Source organism: Sturnira hondurensis, unplaced genomic scaffold (genome assembly GCF_014824575.4).
Source record: "Sturnira hondurensis isolate 20B ecotype Veracruz unplaced genomic scaffold, ASM1482457v3 Scaffold0000867, whole genome shotgun sequence".
Classification (NCBI taxonomy): Eukaryota; Metazoa; Chordata; class Mammalia; order Chiroptera; family Phyllostomidae; genus Sturnira; species Sturnira hondurensis.
The window spans coordinates 2,680,533-2,701,509 of record NW_028073498.1 but is presented as its reverse complement, the minus strand read 5'-3'; the positions used below and the strand labels follow the sequence as shown (position 1 = coordinate 2,701,509).

The 20,977-nt window shown below is 51.0% G+C and overlaps 1 protein-coding gene across 1 annotated transcript in view; it reads left to right on the top strand.

The window, feature by feature from the left end:
• CUNH3orf20 (chromosome unknown C3orf20 homolog) overlaps positions 1 to 20,683 on the top strand; it is a 75,518-nt gene extending 54,835 nt beyond the window's left edge. The window contains exons 11-15 of the mRNA XM_037051252.1: positions 4,712 to 5,015; positions 7,047 to 7,154; positions 8,367 to 8,509; positions 19,340 to 19,481; positions 20,088 to 20,683. Of these exons, the coding sequence (XP_036907147.1) occupies positions 4,712 to 5,015; positions 7,047 to 7,154; positions 8,367 to 8,509; positions 19,340 to 19,481 (697 nt within the window). The 3' untranslated portion in view covers positions 20,088 to 20,683. The remainder of the gene's footprint in view (positions 1 to 4,711; positions 5,016 to 7,046; positions 7,155 to 8,366; positions 8,510 to 19,339; positions 19,482 to 20,087) is intronic.
• Positions 20,684 to 20,977: the final 294 nt, after the last annotated feature.

The following is a 20,977-nucleotide window of genomic DNA, read 5'->3' as shown; positions in this document are numbered from 1 at the left end:
TGTGTGTTCACCACCCAGAGTCAAGGCTCTTTCTGTCACCATTTAGCCCCCATTTACCTTCTTCTACACCACCCACATCTCCTTTTTCTCTTCCTGAGCTGGGAAGTTCATTCAAGCTCCTGGTACTTGGGCCTTCAGACTTCAGCACCTACACAACAGCCTCCCAGTTCTTAAGCCTTTTGTCTTTGCCTGTGGGTTATCCCATTATCCCCCACCCTGCTGCCCTATTCTCAGATCTTTGGACTGAGATTGAATAGTTTTGGAGGTATCTACTCTACCATTTTTGGCAACTTCACCCTTATATTTTTTATCTTAAAAATAATTTCTGATTTGGGGACTTCCGGCCAAGATGGAGGCCCAGGTAGATACACTGTGCCTCCTCGCACAACCAAAATTAAGGTCAACAAAAATTTAGAAACAAACCCCCCCAGAAAAGACAGAAAATTGAACTGTACAAAAGTCCGATCACCCAGGATGGTAAGAGGGGTGGAGTTAGCAGCCAGTGGAGAGGGGTCAAGGCAGGAAAAAGCAGTGGCTGGCAGACCCGGGTGTGCAGGCAGACTCTGGGTGCAGGATGGCAATGAACAGACCCAGTGAGGCATGCAAAGTGGCTGGCTGACCACGGTCACACACTCATGCACAGATAAACCAGACAAAAACAGGCAGCAAGACAGACCGAGCAACCCAGGGCCCCAGCTCTCAGAAATAAAGCCTAAAAGCACTGGTTGAAAACACTTGTGGGGGTTGAGGTACTGGGATAGGCTCCCAGACTCATAGGAGAGTTCGTTGGAAAGACCCACAGGGTCCTAGAATGTACACAAGCCCACCTACCCGGGAACCAGCATCAGAAGGGCCTAATTTGCTTGTGGGAAGCAGCAGAGGGGACTGAAATTCAAGAGTGGAGCAAGCACCATTGTTCCCTCTCTGATCCTGCCCCCATATATAGTGTCACAACCTAGCAATGTGGGTTGCCCCACCCTGATGAACACCTAAGGCTCCACCCCTCAGGGTAACAGGTGACACCAGACCAAAAAAAAAAGGCTCAAATGAAAGAACAGATTGAAGCCCCAGAGCCAATACATCTAAGCAACCAAAAGATAGCTAACCTGTCAGATGCACAGTTCAAAGCACTGGTGATCAGGATGCTCACAGAATTGGTTGACTTTGGTCACAAATTAGATGAAAAAAATGAAGGCTTCACTAAGTGAACTTAAGGAAAATGCACAAGGAACCAATAGTGACTGGAAGAAAACTGGGACTCAAATCAATGGAGTAGACCAGAAGGAATAAAGAAACAGCCAAACAGAAAAGAATGAAGAAACAAGAATTCAAAAAATGAGGAGAGGCTAAGGAACCTCCAGGGCATCTTTAAACGTTCCAACATCAAAATTATAGGAGTACGAGAAGGGGAAGAGGAAGAGCAACAAGTAGAAAATTATTTGAACGAATAATAAGGGAGAACTCCCCCAATCTGGCAAAGGAAATAGATTTCCAGGAAATCCAGGAGCTCAGAGAGTCTCAAAGAAGTTGGACCCAAGAAAACACACACCAAGGCACATCATAGTTACATTATCAAAGGTAAAAGAGGAGAGAATCTTAAACGCAACAAGAGGAAAGGAGACAGTTACCTACAAAGGAGTTCCCATCAGACTGTCAGCTGATTTCTCCAAAGAGACTTTACAGGCAAGAAGGAGCTGTAAAGAAGTATTCCAAGTCATGAAAGGCAAGGATCTACATCCAAAATTGCTCTATCCAGCAAAGTTTTCATTTAGAATGGAAGGGCAGATAAAGCGCTTCCCAGATAAGGTCAAGTTCAGGGAGTTCATCATCGTCAAGCCCTTATTATATGAAATGTTAAAAGGACTTATCTAAGAAAAAGAAGATAAAAAATATGAACAGTAAAAAGACAGCAAACTCATAGTTATTAACAACTGCACCTAAACAAAAGCAAACTAAGCAAGCAACTAGAACAGTAATAGAACCGCAGAAATGGAGATCACATGGAGGGTTAGCAACAGGAGTGTGGGAAGAGGAAAGAGAGGGAAAAGGTATGGAGAATAAGTAGCATAGACGATAGGTAGAAAATAGACAGGGGGAGGGCAAGAATAGTATGGGAAATGTAGAAGTTAAAGAACTTATGACACATGGACATGAACTAAAGGGGGGAATGTGGGTGGGAGGGGGTATGCAGGGTGGAGGGGAATGAAGGGGGAGAATGGGACAACTGTAATAGCATAATCAATAAAATATATTACAAAAATCATTTATATAATTTTCTGTAAATTGTGTGTTTATTTCCTTTGTCTATATTTTATTGGGTTGTTAACATTTTCAAATTTATTCATAGTTCATTATATAGTTCATCAGGTCATCTAACCACTTGTCTGTGATAGGAGTTTCATTTATGTTTTCCATTTTGTCTTTTGTCTTTGCTTGTATCATTTTACCACTCGGGGTTTTGGGGAGGAGGGGTTGTTTTTTTCTTCGTTTTACTGAATTTATCAATATTTTCCTATTATGACTTCTGAACTTATGGGTCATAATTATAAAAGGCCTTTTCTGCTCTAAAATTACAAAATGATTCTCCCATATTTTCGACTAGAGCTTTTATGGCTTGATTTTTTCGCATTTAAAACCTTAATTCATTTTGGGTTTATCTTGGTATACAAGTTGTGGCTAATAGACTTAACCCTTTCCTTCCCAGATGTTCAGGCTCTTGAACAAGAGATATGTTTAAGTTTGTTTAGCAAGTATTCATTCACTAGTATCAAATAGCCTCTGAAAAATTCTGAGTAGTTTCTAGTCATATTTTACTTTCTAAGAACAAACTGACAGTAACCAGAGGGGAGGTGGGAGAGGATAATGGGGGGAAAGGGTTGTCAAGACACATGTATAAAAGACACATGGACAAAGCCAAAGGTGGGTAGGATCGAGGGCGGGAGGTGGGGATGGCAGGGGTTCCAGGAATGGTGGGGGGGAAATGGAGACAACTGTACTTGAACAACAAGAAAACAAACAGAGAGAGAAAGAAAAAATTCTGAGTAGTAAACTCCTTGCATTGCTTTTGTTTTAGGATGATCTGGTTTCTAATCCTGGCTCTTGCCATTTAATTACCATATGAATTTAGGCAGTTCATTAACCCAATTGGAGCCTTCTGTTTCCTGATTTGTATACAGTGATAATAGTTTCTTTATTGCCCATTACACAGGTTATTACAAAACCAAACATGACAATGTCTGTGCCTAGAGTTTTGAGTGCTGTAAAGTGCTAACCATAATGTAAGGTTATAGAAATGATAAGAATAGCCCTGGCTGGGGTGGCTCAGTGGATTGGGTGCCAGGCTGGGAACCAAAGAGTTTCTGGTTCAATTCCCAGTCAGGGCACATGCCTGGGTTGTGGGCCAGGTCCCTGGTAGGGGCCCATGAAAGGCAGCCACACATTGGTGTTTCTCTCCCTTTCTTCCTCCCTCCCTCCCTCCCCTTCTGTCTAAAAATAAATAAAATCTTTTTATAAAAAGAAATGATAAGAATAAAAATCATAGCAACACTTTATATTTGGTAGGTGCTTATTCCTGTCTAAATACAGCAACCCTCACAACCCTGCATCAACGCTGCACAGTGTCTGGCACATAGTAGGTGCCTCATAATACTTGTTTGGATATTTATTGGCTCTCTATTGAATCTTTAGTATTTGCCAAGGGCTACTATTTATTCCACTGAGCAAAACACTTCAAACTCATGAACTCATAGAATTTATGTCCTATTAGGATAGAGAAGTACAGTTACCAAAATTAATAAGTAAAATATATAATATATTAGACAGTGAGCAATGCTAAGGAAGAAAATGAGGCAGGGAATTGGTAAGAGTGTTGGGGGTAAAGGGATACAATTCTGAATAGGAAAGTCAGAGAAAGTCTCACTGAGAAGGTGACATTTGCATAGAGACTTAAAGGAGGTGAGAAACTGAGTTGTGTGGCTACTTGGAGGAAGAGCCAAGCAGGCAAAAGGAATGGCAAGCGCAGAGACCCTGTGGGTGGAGGGTAAGCAGAGGCCAGAGTGGCCAGAGTTCAGTAAGCGAAGGTGAGAGTGTTGGAGAATAAGAGGAATGAGGAAGAGGGACTGATCCTGTACACTGATGCAGAGTTGTAGGGACCTTGGCCTTTATGAAAGGCCTTTTCTGTGAAAGGTGGAAAGCCACTGCGAGATTTCAAAGAGTGTAATGACGTGATGTGACTCAAGATTTTAACAGGATCCCTCCGTCTGCTGGGCAGAGAATAATCTGAAGAGGGACCAGGGGCGAAAGCAAAAGACCCATTAGGAGGCACTTGCAGGCGTGCAGGCAAGAAATGATGGGGTCTCGGGCCATGTTTATAGAAGTGGGAGGACAAGAACAGTGACTGACTGCATCTTTCTTGAATGGAGAGCAAACAGGCTTGCTGACATGTTGGCTAGGATATGGGATGTGAAAGAAAACTGTTCAGGATGACTAAACGCTTTTGTTGGATGAATGAATGAATGTCACTTGTTAATTGCATTTTGCACCTATGGAAATGGAGGCCCAGAGCAGTTAGGGGACTCAGTGGAGGTGGTGCTGCCTGTTGGTGGTGGAGGCCAGGCTAGAACTGCCTGCAGCCTAGACTCCACAGTGATGGGGCCTCTGTCCATGTGGAAGTTGGGCCTGATGAGCCCTGCCCACTTGCTCCTTCTTGCAGAGGGAAGGCCCGGGAGGTGCGCAGCCCTGCCAGGTGGGCAGCCTCACCCTCTGACTGCCCTTTGGTGCTGAGGAAACTCATCTGTAAGGAAGACATCCGCGCTGGCTGCAAGTGCATAGTGAAGGCACCCCTGGTAACCGACGTGGAGCTAGAACGCTTCCTGTCAGCACCCCGGGACCCCAGCCAGGTGCTAGTGTTCGGGATAGTGTCGAGCCAGAGATCCACCAGCACAGGACAGCTCCAGTGGCTGCTCAACACACTCTACAGTCGCCAGCAGCAGGGCCGCTCCTCACCCTGCATCCAGGTGGGTCCTGGGCCCAGCAGAGGGGGCCCCAGTGTCTGAAGGTGGGGCGACGGGAGGGGGAAGACCTGCAGGGAGGATGAGGACTGGCTGAGCACCTGGCTGAGCACCTGGCTGAGCACCTGGCTGAGAGGTTGCCTCTCCACCTCAGCACATGGCCCTCTCACTTCCTTTTCTCCTTGGGCCTTTGCACTCTTTCTACTGTTTGCAGTGTTTTCTCCTACTCATCCTCCTGTCCTGGGATGGATGTCACCACATCAAGGTGGGTACGTTTTCTGGCCTGGAGACAAAGTCAGACCCTTGTTTTTTCCCTGAGCACTCATCACAGTTTGTAGTCATGTCCTGGGTATTTATAGCAGAGCCACACTCCCCGCTAGATCCTCAGGGCTGAGGAATGTGCGTAGACAGTGACCCTCTGATGCTTGGGTCCTGTGCAGGGCTATGTGCTCCACTGTAGATTTTGACACAGCCCTAGAGGGGCTCCCAATGTGATGGGGCGGTAAGTACAGCCAGCCCGATGAGGGCCAAGGAAGGACAGCTCCAGGCAGGTAGGAACTGGGGAGCAGCAGAACACATCTCCAGGGCCCGGGGGAGGCCCCCAGGATGAAAGGCGTTTGGCAGGTGGGTGAGTGTTTCTGGCAGAGGCCTGTGCCGAAGTGAACAGGGGAAAGGCCGCTCAAGGTCCCGGTTCATCGTGGGTCAGTCAGTCAGGGGCACATGGAAACTCCTTGCTACTGAGTCATTTCTAAATCTCTTCATCATCCATGTCAGCAGCCATCCCTGCAGTCTTAGCACAGTTCAGGGTGGCCCTGTCCCCGGACCTACTAGAGCAGATGCCACATGAGCACAAGAGCTTTGGGTCCACTTGGTGGCTCCCTTCAAACCTCTTTGTTGTGGTGCCCTCTCAAACCTCCTGTCTTCTCCCTGTCTTCCTTTGGCTGCAGCCCTGAATTCACCCTGGGGACACCCTCTCAAGCCCTCCTCCCAGGAGTGTCACCTCCTGACTCTGACACACCCACCTCGGACCTGCACTCCAGCCAGTGCCGAGAGTCTAGTGTTGGGACCTTTCTGGTCAGACTTTAGAAGGCATTTTGTAGTTTCATACATCAAAGACACACATGTTTTAAACTTCGAGGTGACTTTAGTTTATTTCAGGGCTATTAATTGTTCACTAATAATTACCCATAAGCACAGGGATGCATGGTGGTGCCGCCCAGTCGTGAGTAGCCTGAATGGGCATAGGGCCTGGCCTGAGGTGGCCGAAGGCCATGGTGGATGGACAGCCGAGAGCAGAGCTGGAGGCTGGTGTCTTACACCGACTCTGGTTCCACCATTCGGTGCCTTGAGACGGGACCCTTCCCTGAGGTTCTCTTGCTCCGATAGCTAGAGCACCAGGTGCAGCTCTGGGTTTCAGATTTTAAACTGAAAGATTAGGCAGGACAACTGGAGGCACCTGAGATAAAAGGTCCACAAAACCAGAAAGTATCACATTGGCTGTGTTAATGGATCCATAGCATCCAGAAACAAAGAGGAGGGAGAGATCAGCTTTACTTTGGACTGACCAGGCTCTGCCTTGAGATTTGGGTTGAATTCCGTGGAATTGAATGGATTTAATGACAGCGGGGTATCCAGAAGGGCAGCCAGCGGAGGATGGGGGCAGAACATCCTGGAAATGGGTACACCCAGGAACACGGTTCCCACCTTCAAATCTCCACAGTTTCTCTCAGGCAGAGGGAACAGGAAGGTCGCACAGGCTCCAGAGGGCCAGGCTGCCAATGGATGTCACACAGTGGGCAATCATCTCGGTGACAGCTTCCACCAATAGAGGACCTTAAGTGGATCTGGGGACATTCTTGGGGATGGCCACAGGAAGTGTGCGTGCAGGGGCCAAACAGCCCCTCCTAGTAGGAGTTGAAAGGAAAGGGGTGTTGTATGGGGCTCCCAGACTCCGTGGGAGCCTGGCCTGGCTGAGAATGCGGGAATGTGGGTGCATCCTCTCAGCATGGGGCTGACGGGCGCTTGTTCTCTTGGCAGTGCCGGCGCGACCCCTATCGCCTACTGCGGTACAACCTGGACAGCCCCCTGCAGAAGGACCCGCCCCTGATGGTGACGAAGTATGCTGTGATGCAGGGGATGGTTTTGGTGAGCCAGAGCCCAGCCAAGGACTCACCACCAACTAGCAGCCGCCCAGTCTCCACAGTCCCTACCCTCAGCGAGTCACAGATGTGGGGGTGGGGAGGAAGGAGGGCCTGCGGGGTTCTCTCCCAGCCTGGCCTCCTGTCTCTAGCCTGACCCCTTGTGCCCCCTGTCCCAAGAGACTGAAGGGACACTTGACCAGAAAGCCAAATTCTCTCCATGTCTTTGTTTATTTTAAATAATTTTTTACTTTTTCTAGAAACACTGGATTGTAAAAATGTATATAGGGTGGGGCAAAAATGGGTTTCCAGTTCATAAAAAATAATATACTAATAGTACAAGAATAAACTCTGTTTCTCATACTCACAACTATAAACCTGCTTTTGCTCCACCCTGTATATTCATTGTGTAAAACTTGGAAAATACAATTTGGGATATAATCACTTCATCATGTCACCTAGGTTGCCTCATTTGTTACACACGACAAGTGTACCTGATCAGTCGGTGCTACAGGAGGCCTCGGCCACTCCCAAGGCAATATTTTGGTGTCTGACCTTTGCAGTCTTTCTCTGATTTGGGGGTCCTGCTCTTTAAATTAAAATGATATGAGCATTTCCCCTTAAAATAGTTTGTATCACCTGATTCTTTATAACACTGTGTTAGAAAGAATCTTTCATTTTAGTTTTTCTCCTGTCTTGCCTTTGCAGGGCCTTTGTAGATTATTGCCCTTTTTTTTTGTCATGACAAAGAACACTAAAGAATATTCTTGCACAAAAACCTTTGGACAGGTCTCTACTTGTTGGAGACTGACAGGTAGAGGGCGGGAGCAAAAGATCCTTGCCCTCAAGGGGCTCTCATCCCGTGGGACCAGCTGGTCCATGGATCGGAGTGGGTTTGAGACTAGCCGCCTTAGAGCAGGAAGACACCCTTCTGGCCCCAGAGTTCTGGGCGGTTTTGTGTATGAAGTGACGTGTGAGCTGGTCCCTCTGGCAGTGGGCAGAGGCTGGGATGATGGGGCTGGCCTCTGACTTGGGGGGTCCTAGATAGAGGACAAGCTTAGCCATACCCCACTGGGTGACTTGGGGAGAGCAACCCCACTTCCCAGCCACCAGAGAAAGGCCTGGATTCTGGCACAAGCTCTGAGAGCCTGTGGCACTGTCCTGAGATTCAGTGCTGACGTGCTGAGGCCTCTCCCCTCTGCTTCCTCCCTGTCAGCAGATGTTCGCTTCTGGGAAGCTCCTTTTTGGGGGCCGAGTTTTGAATGGATATGGCTTCAGCAAGCAGAATCTACTGAAACAGATCTTTCAGGCTCAACAGGACTGCAAGATGGGTTACTTCCTGCCAGAGAACTACAAATTTAGGTAAAACAGGAAAACTTAGACTGAAGAAGAATGGGGGCCAGGAAGGGTGGATGGAGAGGAGGGAGAAGTAGGCACTATGGAAGGGGCTCTGGTGAGCCAAAGAGGAGGGAGGTGAGGGGGAGTAGGGATGGCCACCGTGGTCTCCACCTGCAGTCCACAGTGGAAGCCGGCGCGGGCGGACTTTGCAGGCGGGCAGGGTGGGAATGAGAGCAGGCCATGAGGGGGCGAATGAGGCCGTGCTGTTGGTTTCTTCAGTATGCGAGTTTGGGAAGAGTGCCCTCTTGGAGAAAGAGGGACACAGGGCCATTTGCCCAGTGCCTGTTTCTATAGGACAAATAATGGGGGCAGGTGTTGGGCAGGGGCCCTAGTGACACTCCCACCACTTGTCCCATCGCACCCCACCCATCCCATCTTATGATGGTGCGATCGAAGAATTCTTCTACTTTGTTTACCGGCAGGGCCACAGACACAGGGCCGTTCATGGAATGACCTTAGGTCCTTGTAAGGGAAGCGGTGTGGCCTGGCTTAAGTCTGACTCTTGGCCTCTGAGGTCTTGCTTTTCAACCAGGTGATTCCCGTTACTGAGCACCACCTGGGCCCAGCTTGGGCGAGGTGAGCGAGGGTAGGTGTCTCAGCTCAGGCAGCACACAGCCTGGTCCAGGGGAGGACCCTAAGGGTCCGCATGTTGCTGAAGGCTGTATTGGGAGAGAGGAGCAGATTCTAGAAGGCGTGGGCCATAGGGTGCAGCAGAAAACTGACTGGGTCAGGGGTCCCGAGACAAGGCTGGAGCCCTTGCCCTGCTCTTTACTAGCTGGGTGACCATGGGCTAATCCATTTGGCTTCTTTATCCGGCTTTCCTCACCTTTACTCTAAAGCAAGAGTAAGCATAGTTTCTACCTGTCTCGATTTGTGAGGATTAGGTATGTGTGAAATGTTTTATTTATTATTTATTTATTTTTAGAGAGAAGGGAAGGGACAGAGAGCAATATCAATGTGTGGTTGTCTCTCATGTCCCACTGGGGACCTGGCCGGCAACTCAGGCATGTGCCCTGACTGGGAATCGAACCGGTAACCCCTTGGTTCACAGGCTTCAATCCACTGAGCTATAGCAGCCAGGGCTGAAAGGCTTTAAAATGAGGGTGAAATGCCTATATCACAGGGTTGCTCATGAGGAACTTATGAAAGTATGTTTACCAAAGTGCTTTCTAAAGCTGCGTGCAGACCTGGGCTCGCCTATGATTGCACCCCCACTGCACTGAATTGGGCCTCCCCACTCCCACCAGGCCCCTCAGCTTTCTAGGAGTCCTGAAGCCAATCTCTCCCTTGTGTGCTGAGTTCGGGGCTTGTCAGAATGTCTGCCGGACCCAAAAGAGGTTTGGAGGAAATTCACTCCAGAGAAACTGTGGAGGTTACACCATGGCCCAGGCATCCTGGAATGCTTAGTGGAGAAGGCAGGGCCCAGAGGAGGCTATGGACATTAGGGAGGGCAGAAGCCAGCAGGTACTGCTGAGAGAAAAGTCACTGAGGCATGGAGAAAAAGGAACACAGAAGCAGTGGGGTTGCTCAGGCTTAAGTACGAAATACACCACCATCAGGGGAGAACCCGCTGCGAAGGCCCAAACTGTAGATGGACTGAGGCCAAAGACGACAAGTGAAGGCATTTTCAGAGACCTCCAGAAGCCCGGTCCACCACTTGGGGATACGGTAGACAGGGAGTGGGGGTTGCCAAAAACTAGTTACAGAAAGACACAACTCTTATTTGGCTTCTGCTGTCCTCAAAAGGAGGATGACTTGAATGGGAAAAGGCAGCCTATGCCTAACACAGGCAAGACGGCAGGAGGCGTCCAGCCACCTTCAGTAGCTCTGTGAACATGGCAAACCACTCGCCCTGTGTGGGCCTCAGCAGGAGTAAGCATAGTTTTCGCCTGTCTTAATTTGCGCAAATGCTGGCACATCACTAACATTTACTGAGAGGCCACAGATTGCGATTGTTAATGTTGTTGTTTTAACTAAAATGAGTTCTGGGCTTCCGATTTGTTATGTCCAAGGGGTCTGAAAGGACTTGATGGTATGTTTATGACAGTTTTCAATAATTTTTTAGGAATGATGGAGAAAGAATCAGAAAACTGTGCATGCATACACACACACACACACACACACACAGCACAGCTAGGTTAGGTTATTGCAAGTGGAAAGGGGCAGATTTGTGAAACTATAAACCAGCAGGACTCTTCCTAATCCTAGAATGGCTTATTTGAAAACTTTTAGTTTTAGTGAGAAAGAAAATGGAATGTCTACAAGAAAATGTTGCCATAACAACTGTTCTGTTATCTATATCTGTGAAACTACCACCCCAAGCTTAGTGGCGCCAAACATCACAGTTATTTGTTATTATTGTCTCTGAGGGCTGGGGAGCCTACTAGGCTCGGCTTGGTGGTTCTTGCTTGGATCTCGTAGGTAGCTGTGGCCAGAAGTTGGCTGGGGCTGGAGTCCTCTCAAAGGCTTGCTTACTCACGTGGCTAGTAGCCGATGCAGGCTGTCAGCTGGAAGGCTTACACGTGGCCTCTCCGTGTGGCCTGGGCTTCCTCGCAACATGGCCACTAAGTTCCAAGAACAAAGTCCCTAGAGAGCTAGGTGGGAACTGAATTGCCTCTTAAGACTTGGCCTCATGAGTCATTTAGCATCACCTTCCTCTGCATGAGAGTCCCTAGGGCCAGCCCATGTTCAAGGGAGATGAAGAAGACCGACTTCTTGATGAGTGGACTGTTGAAGAACTTGTGGAAATGCTTTAAAACCACCACTGACCCCAGGTCCTCTCTAGCAGGGAAACTAGATCAATGGTGAGAAACATGCTGTCGGCCTGATTGTCTGGATTTGGGAAGTCACCGGGCAAAAGCTCTTGATGTACTACAGGCAAAACGGACAGACACGGCTCAGGGGGCCATGTGTCCAGCCACGCCCAGCGAGCAGTGAGCAGCGGCAGCCTAAAGGGCAGTCGGTCCTCTGTGCTTGGCCTGTTCACTTGTTTGCTAAATATGCAACTTGGATGAGTCCAAGGGAGGCTCACTGCTCAGCTGTGCACTAGAGGGGGAGGGATGACGGGTCGAGGTTTGCAGTACACTCAGCCGCCAAGAGGTGATCTGAGAGGAGGAAGCACAAGTGTTCACTTTTGGAGTTGGAAAGTTTGTGGTCGGTGGATGCGGAAATCCCAGCGTGGCAAACTGTTATGCTGAGAAGAAAAATCTCAGGAGGCAGAAGTATCTGTGTGTAATGCTAGGGAGGTGTGTAGCACCTGGAGTGCTAACATTTCATTTCTGGGTCTCACTGTTTCAAGAAGGATGTTGGCAAGCAGCGTTGCATTCAGAGCTATGGGCACGGCAGGTGAAGCTCACCTTGCCTAGGTGGGAATCCTGTCTCCCTCACCTAGAGTTTTAAAACACCAGCCTTTGTACAGCCCTAGTAGGTAGAGAGGTTGTGGGAGAAGAGACAGGTCAGCAGAGTAAATGTAGGGAGTGAGCAGAGCTGGGCACCAGATCTGGCAAGGCCGGGCCAGTCACGGGGCTGTGGGCACTCCGGCCTTCTCTTTCCTCAGAGGAGCCGGCCAATCAGATAGTCCTCAGTCCGGGCCCCAGTTTGTGAGGCCACCTTGGAGAAGCAAGAGCTATGAGCAACGAAGAAGAAGTGGGTCAGTCCGTGGCTAGTGAAGTAGCTTGGCTGCCAAGGGCAGCAGGGCTCCACATGTGTTCTTGAGCTCCAGCTGAGACTGGGTGGGCTCCTGCCTAGCAAGTAGACTGGTTGTGACACACAGAGCAGAAGACCAGACCAAGGACAACTAGGGGGAGGCTGTGGGGCCACTGGAAGGGTCCCAGACTCATGCAGGCCTGAGGGGCTGGGGTCGCCTGGGCACAGCTCTGTGCCGAGGAGTAGGCACTGGATTGGTGGGGCTGCCGGTCCTTCTGCACATGTTGAGCTGTGCCGGCCCAAAGGGCTGGGTGTCCTGCACCACACGCCCGAGATTCTTCCCCCCGATCCCCAGGGCTCAGCACACAGGGGGCTCTTGGGAAATGGCCACTGAATGATGACCCAGGGCTGATTTTATTCCGACCCAGAGAGTCAGAAGTCAGGTCAGAAAGAGAAAGGGCTGGCTGACAGTGATAATAACTGCACGCCGTGGTCATCGGCCGCCCCTCAAATACCTTGTGGTCGTGCCCTTTCTCAGCCGTAGAGTTGTGCCTCTCCTTCAGTTTCTGAACAGCGCACAAGTACCGCACGCCCAGCCTTGTGCTGCAGGGTGGGGATCTGCAGGTGAAGGAGACCTGGGACTGCCGCTCTCACTGACCCACAGACCCAGAAACTGGCATGGAGGAGAGTGAAGGGCACTGATCATTAGAGAAATGCAAATCAAAACCACGAGATACCACCTCACACCCATGGCTAGGATGGCTATTGTCAGAAAGAACGAGAAAACAGAAAATACCAAGTATGGGTGAGGATGTAGAGAAACTGAAAATCTTGTGTGCTGCTGGTAGGAATGTAAAATAGCGTAGCCACTGTGGAAAACAGGATGGCAGTTTTAAAAAGACCAAGCATAGCCCTGGCTGGCATAGCTCAGTGGATTGAGCGCGGGCCTGCGAACCACACGATTGCGGTTCGATTCCCAGTCAGGGCACATGCCTGGGTTGCAGGCCAGTTCCCAGCAGGGGACTCACGAGAGGCAACCATACATTGATATTTCTCTCCTTCCCCTCCCTTCTAAATATAAATAAATAAAATCTTAAAAAATAATAAAATAAAATAAAAAGACCAAGCATAGAATTACAATATGATCCAGCAATTTCACTTCTGGGCATCTACTCAAAAGAATTGAAAACAGGGTCTCAAAGAGACATTTGTACACCCCTGTTCAGAACAGCACTTTTCAGAATATCCAAGAAGTGGAAGCAGCCCAGGTGTTCGTTCATTAACGGATGAACAGATAAGGGAAATGTGGTCTGTATATACACACATGGAGTATTACTCAGCCTTAAAAAGACAGGAGCTTCTGCAGTGTGCTGCAACGTGGATGGAGTGTGAGGCCATTATAATCAGTGAGATGAGCTAGTCACAAAAGGACAAGTGCTCCATGATTCCACTTATATGACATCCCCAGGGTAGTCCAATGTATAAAGACTACAGAAGGCAGAGGAGGGGTTTGCAGGGGCTAGGGAGGGGACATGTGGAATTAGTATTCAAACGGTATGGGGTTTCAGCTTGGGGACATGAAAAAGTTCTGGTGAGAAAAATCCTGGTGAGTTGTCATCATGGCCAGGAGAAGTCATGCCATTTACAGGCCCCGAGATTCATGCCTGAGAGCAGAGGCATCCTGTTCTACAGTGGGGGACCAGGGCAGGGCATGGTGTGACACAGGGCAGGAAGGGCTGGCCAGGAAGAGAGAGCAGTGAGACCCCTGCACCCCCCACCCCACAGTGTTGGAGGAGCCCCTGGCAGGGAATGATAGAGGAGGGCCCGTGTTAGTTAGAGTCCAGATAGGGCCACCTGATTCTCACCAGACGGCCTCCACTTTCCGGGTGCATCCAGGAGCTGTGGGGCTTCAAGTAGGAGGAAGGCCTGGGCGGCTTTGTGGAGAAGAGGCCCTGGCTGTCTCTGGAAGATGCCCTGGAGTGGCAAGACCAGAGGGGGCTGGAGCCTTAGACACACCCTGGGGGCTAGGACCTTAGGAAGGATGGTCTTCGTAGCCCAGGGGCAGAGTTAATTCACAGAGTGATGAGATTGCCCGTTACCTGGTTAGCTCCCTAGGTACAAATACACCTCCTTCTCCAACAGAATCTGGGCCTGGTGGAGGGCCTCGTGGGGGCTCCAGTGATGCCCCTCTGTGTCCTGGTCACACTCATTCTCTTCATGGGGGTGTACCCCTCTCTAACCTGGGGGTCCTTCCTCTGCACCCCACTTGGCTTGACTCCATTTCTCCATTTAGCTGTGCTTTGAGTTCCTAAGAATTGCTGAGCTGAGGCCCATCCCAGGAGCAGGGGCAGGTCTGGTGGGGGTGAGGAAGACCCAGTGCCACTCTGCTTCCCTCCACCTTGCTCACTGCAGCTTGCTGAGTGAGTGACCAGGAAGTCTTAAGAGACCCATTCCTGAGGTTCTGCTTTCCTGCCTGCCGCCTCTGTGCATATGGGACTTGAAGGGGACAGGGAGACAGCCTGGTCCACACGTGGGAGCCACAGAGGCCAGATTCGTCTGCTGACAGTGCAGTCTCACCACCGGGACCTGCCTTTGCCATGCTGCGCACTGGGCTGGCTAGGAGCCCGGCACAGGGCGGCGGGGAGAGGAGGGTGAAGCCATAGACTCCAAGCCCAGCTGCAGGGCCATGTGGGAGTCTGGGAGGTGAGCCTCCTACAGAGAAGCAGGGAGCCAGGGAGGGCAGGGATAGGCTGCGCAGAGGCAGGGTGTCCGGCTGTGCCACAGACACAGCTTCAGACGTGTTACTTGCCCTCCCTGGGCCTCAGTTGTCTCCCTGAGTTCAGGAGCATTCTTAGAAGGGTGAGTTGAGAGAATCAAAAACTGTCAGAGATGATGCACTGTGCAATGACAAAATGCCACGTGCCCTATAAACCACAGAGCCCAGTGTAAACTGTAACACGCCTGGTCAACCACAGAGCACCTTCCAAATTATCATGAGATCTATACAAAACAAAGTCCTTTGTCCAGGGCCACATACCCAATAGATCACCAAGGGCTTTGGAAGCTGTGATGTTCCCTTGTAACCTGAAAAGTGTCTTATAAACTGTCCTCAACCCAAACTGGCAGATGGACCTGCTCCAAAGAACTTTGTAAGCTGGGAACCCTGCAAAGTGCTTTATAAACTACAATGTATTTCATACCCTGCAAAGCACTTTGTACACCACAAGACACTCTATAAATAACAAAGCACCTTATAAACTCTTAAGTGCTCTCTGTTAAGTGCATAGGACATTACAAACTGGAAAGGCAGAGTACTGTGTAAATGCCCATGTCATACTCAATAAGCTTTGTAAACTGTGAAATGGGAATAGCTTCCCATTCATATATGATGGGAAGCTATTCACAGCTGTGCCACTTGGCCACACAGCTACCTCTTGCCCACCTTAGAAGAGGCAGGAGGAGGCTGAGAGGGAGCTGAGGTGGGGGGCAGGAAGGAAGGAGAGGTTCAGGGTGTATGGTCAGGAGTGTGGTGGGGGGCTCATGCCCACCTCAGCTGCCCCTGCCAGGACCCCTCGAAGGATGGGGATAGGGACAGTGGGCCCAGTGCCCAAAGAGGAGCCCACTTCCACCAGGCCCTCCTGCAGTGATGCTGCCCCGAGGCAGGACACTCCACCCTCACAAGGCGCTCACACCAGCATCCTCCCTCAACCCAAGGAAGCCCACCTACAGCCTGCCTTCAAAAGGCTTGCTCACCCTGTCCTCGGGTATCTCTACAGCTCCTGCAAAAGAGGCACCAAACCGGACCCTGGGAGGAGACTGTGAGCTCTGTGTGCACAGGGACAGGAATGGCAGAGCTGGCCCTGGAACCTCCCTCTCTGTCCTAAGTTGCCTCCTCAGCTCCACACCCAGGCAGCTGTCCCCACCCAGCCATGGCGATTCTCATGCAAGACTCTGGTTCAGCTCCAGGCTTTTTCGGCACTGTGAGCCTGTTGCTGGCCTGCTCTGGGTCAAACCACTTTGTAGGGGAACCCAGGGGCGTGTGAGGTATAGGCCAGGCCTGGTCGGTGAGATAAGACCTGTCAGCCTGCAGAGAGGAGAAAGTAGAAAACTGCCAGAGTGAGGTCATGCTCTTCCTGTGTTGGGCTGTCACTGTGCACCCGTTCGTGAGGAGTCCTCGCCAGACCTGTCTCGGCAGGGGCCTCTGCTGACAGACAAGCAGGCACTGGATAAGCAGGGGAAGAGCGTGTTGTGGGAGGCTCCGTGCCTTGACCATAGAGGGAGTGGGGAGTCATTCAAGGTTCTGAAGCTGAGGGGAAGCTTGATTAGAACTGCTCTTTATTCATGAATCAGGAAGGGACTGGGTCAGAACTAATCAGGATGGCATAGGCTTATCACAGGAGCACCCTGTATGGATAAATGTGGTTTCAAAGCCAGCTCCCTCCTACACTGGGAACCTGGATGGGCTGAGTGGGGAGAAGTTACCTTCCTGAAGTGTGGACCAGGGCCTCAGACACGGGGACTGACCTTGATGCCTTGGAGAGGTGGGCTCTGTGTCTGATTAGGGCAGCATTTGCTGGCACTTCCCTTTCACTGAAGTGAGTACAAAGGTTTTAGAAATTGCTGGAGGGGCTGGCCTAGTGCAACCCCACAGATGCCTCTTCTACTTAGCCCTGATAAAGGATGGTCTTGGCATCCATCTCTAGGTCATTCTTCCAGGGAAGCACCTGGCCTACTGTCAATAGGAACAGGAATGTTCCTGTCACCCCAGCAAGATGGCTGTGTGGCCCCACTGCCCTAGTCACTCACATTCCTCTGATGTCCCTGTCACTTGATTCATTTGCTCATTACTAAGTCATACCGATGAGAACCATACCAAGTTGCTAAAATCAAACCCTGTTGACTGGAGGCAGATTCATAGAGTTGTAAACTCTGCACCATTATAAGCCGTGGAGGAAATCCCTCCTTCTCTGAGAGTTCAGGGAAGGCTTCCCAGAGGAGGTGGCATGAGAACCTGCCCTTGAAGGATGAGTAGAAGGCCCCGTGAAAAGGGAGAAGGAAAAGATGCTCCTAGAAAGGGATTAAGGTGGGCAAAGGCAAGGCATGCTTTGGGGGTCGGGGAAAATGATAGCTGTGGATTTAGTGGGGCCACCAAGAGGGCTGTTAGAAAAATATGCTGGTGGTTTAGGGTTAAGTTCTGATGGGCCTTGAGCTGGGTGGGCATCAGTCCAGGGAGTTGGGGCTTGCCTCTGCAGAAATTGAGGAGCCACAGACTGACTTTAAGTGAGAGACAAGGACAGAGCAAGAAGGATGAGCCCACAGACAGCAGCATGGACAGAGTGGGAACGGGTGAGGCTGGAAGCAGGGAGGCTGGGGGGCGGCCAGTGCCCTGGAGGGGCCGCTTCAGGCTTGAGGAAATGGTTGTAAGCTCAGGGCCTACAGTGTTTATTCCTGGAATCTAGCTCAGGGAGTAGGTTCTCAGCAAATACTCATCACGCGAGTGAGTGAATGAATGAAATCTGGGGAACCATGCCTCTTTCTGGGCTTTGCCCCTACACTCCCCAAGTATCCCATGCCACCCACAGAGCCCAGGGACTTCCTCCCCACCCGCCCTTGGCTGGGGCCCTGCAGGAGTCCATCAGCCTGACTCTGCCCCTGGCTTACCCCTACCTCTGGGAGTAGCAGAGATGGATGCCAGCACCCCCGAGGTTCAGCCCAGACATCGCCACAGCCGCCTGAGGACCTAGCTTCTCAAAGGGCCTCCGGCAGGGCCTTGCCCTTGTTTTCACTGCTGTGATGTGAGGGGTCCCTTGACTTTGTGTGTGCTCCCGTGGGGCAGGGTGGCAGAGTGAGCTGTGAAGGGAGGCACTGGCTTGCTGAATGCAAGCATTGGGAACATACCCATATTCTGTGACCCTGTTTTGGTATTTTTCCATTTTTCTGAGGCCCTTCCGATGATGGAAGAGCCCCCCCTACCCCCTCTCCCATTGTCTCCTGTGTCTGAGAAGCTCATCCCTTAAGCTAGACATACACTAGGGACTCAATAAACATGAAGAGACAATGAGTGAAAGGGCCAGTCCTGTCTCTGCCGTGAACCTACTATGTGCCCTCCAGCTCCCCTCTCTGCTCTTATCGATAAAATGGGGAGCCTGAACTTCCTGTCTCCCAGGGCTGCTGTGATGCTCAAAACCATCTTGTAACCCAGAAAGTGTGTCTAGACAGTGAACGGCTGGAAAGCCTTGAGCTGTGGTGTGAAGGTGAGGAGTGGCCACATGTGTTCATGTTTCCTGGGGTGGTGTAACACTGTTCCACCAGTGGAGTGGCTTAAACAGAAGTTTATTGGTTTGTGGTTCAGGGGGCCAGAAGTCCCAGATGAAGGTGTGGGCAGGCCAGGCTCCCTCTGAGGGTATAGGGAGGGATCTAGTCCAACCTCAAGTGTCTGCTCACGCCTAGGCTATGGCAGCACCACTCACCTCCATGTGGCCTTCCCCTGTGGGCCTGTCTGTGTCCATATGTCCCCTTCTTCATAAGGATGCCAGCTGTAGTAGAGTGAGGCCCACCCTTCTCTGGTATGACTTCTTAACTCATCATGTCCACCATGACCCTGTTTCCTCCTTTCTGGGGTACTACAGGTTAGGGCTCCTGTACGTGGATTTGTGAGGGGACACAAGCCGTAACACTGTACACAATGACTTATTTTCTTGGCTCACTTAATGGTCAGCCTGAGTGTACAGGTGTCGTGGACTCAGAGTTGGAGGGGTGGGGGATAAGGAGTGAAGGAAGGGGAAGGCTCTAATCAATGGACATGTATGAATGGCCCAGGGATGGGGACAACAAGGTGGGGATTGGCTGGGAGTGGGGCATGGGCAGGGCAGGGAAGAGCAGCGGAGGAAAATTGGGACAACTGTAATAGAACAACAATTAAATAAATAAATAAAGTAAAGTAAAGAAGCCAGGGAAGCCATCCTGCAGTAAGTCTCGGGGTCCCCAGGGGTCAGGTTCTCCCTTCACCCGCCCTCAGGAGAAGCACCTGAGCCCATTTCTCTAGGAACTGGAACACTGAAGGGGCAGCCCTGAGTGAGGGCTTCTTGCCCAGGCCCCCTCTGACTGTGCCTCCACTGAGCACTGCCCTCCCCTCCTGCTTTCCTGCAGCATTTCAGCCTCCATCCTGGCCCTGGATGACTCTGACTCGGCCTCAGCCGAGAGAACAATGATGGATGACGTTCAGGGAAGCACCTCCTCATTGACCATCGGGGACGAGATAGACGAGTCTCCCCCTGAAACTGAGAAGTAAGTGGCCTCCCTGGATCAGGGCTGAGGGACCCTCCTGTGGTCAGCAGAATAGGCACGGCTCGCAGAGGCCACAAAGGGCTAAGTGACCTTGGGCAGTCCCATCCCCCTGGGCATGGTTCATCTCCAACAATCCTTGACCTCTGGCCTGTTTTATCAACGTGCTGCCCAGCTGCTCTCCTCAGAGCTGCTGGCAGTGGTCTGGTTGGTGGAGACCGAGGCCTTTCAACTTTGTGGAGAAACCCCACAGCCCAAACCTATCTATCTGAGAAAGGCGGGCACTACCGTCTGTGTCCCTGTGAGCAACTTCCTGGGCCTGTCAACTCTATTAACTTAGCCGTGTTCACTGGGAAGCGAATTGTGTTCTGCAAGAGCATGTTTTGAAATCACATATTTCTCATGAAGATAGAAAAAGCAAAACTGTGAGCGCCTCAAAAAGTCACAGGTGCCATTGGGATCCCCGGATTGCAGCAACACCAAGAGGACCTCAGCCGTGCAAGGTGGAAGGCCACGCCCACCTCGGCCTGGCCAGGGCAGGGCTCGGGCAATGCCCAGACCAACCCTCTCTGCCCATTTCCCAACATTTGCTTGTCTCTACTTTGATTTTTAGGATGACACATCCTGATGAGGATCTTCCTCCTATCAGCAAGGGCCAGAGGGGCAATAAGAAGCTAACTGATGGGAAGAAACTGCTCCCCAAGAAGTAATGCAGGCCCCTGACCACCGGAGCACCAGGCCTGGACATGGCTCGTCCCTCACCCACTCAGCCCCCTGCCCTGCCTCCCCAGCCCCCACCCCCTTCTCTGAGCCTCTATGTAATAAACAAGCATGCCGGCAGCATCTGGGTGAGGCCGCGGGCTAGGCTGGCTCTACAAGGCCAGAGGCCCCCCAGCAGCCCTGTTATAGGCCCAGTCCTTGGAAACTTGGTTGCTCTGACCCAGAGCTTCTTCTGTGGCCAGTGAAGTCAACCCAGGATTCTTCCACTCCCGAGGAAATGAACCTGACAAGGGGACCCCACCAAATGAGACATTAGCCATGGGGAGATCTGTCATGGGACTAAACTATGCTCTCCTCTCCTTCACTGAGTGGGAATGGCTTCGGTTCTGGCCCAAGTACAAAACAGGGTGTGAGAGAGTAGAGGGGGAGGGGAGACAGGACGCTGAAGAAGAAGAGACTGAGGGAAAGATGGGGTGACCGATGATGAGAAGGGAGAAAACAGGAAGAAGGAGAGGGGAGGGGAAGAGGGAGGGAAGTTGAGAAGGAAGAAATGAGGGAAGAGGGAGAGAAAAGGGCAGGTGGACAGAGAAAGAAAGGGCCATGGAGTGGGACAGAAGAGGCAGTGACAAGCCACCCCCAGGGACCCTTTGGTGGCACTGGAAAGCCAGAGCCCCTGTGCGCTAATGTCCCCATTTAGCCCACCCTCAGCTGCCTCCCTGGTGGCAGCTGAGAAGGGTAGAGAGCACAGCAGCTCTGGCCCTGCTTGTCTGCAGCTCCCAGAGC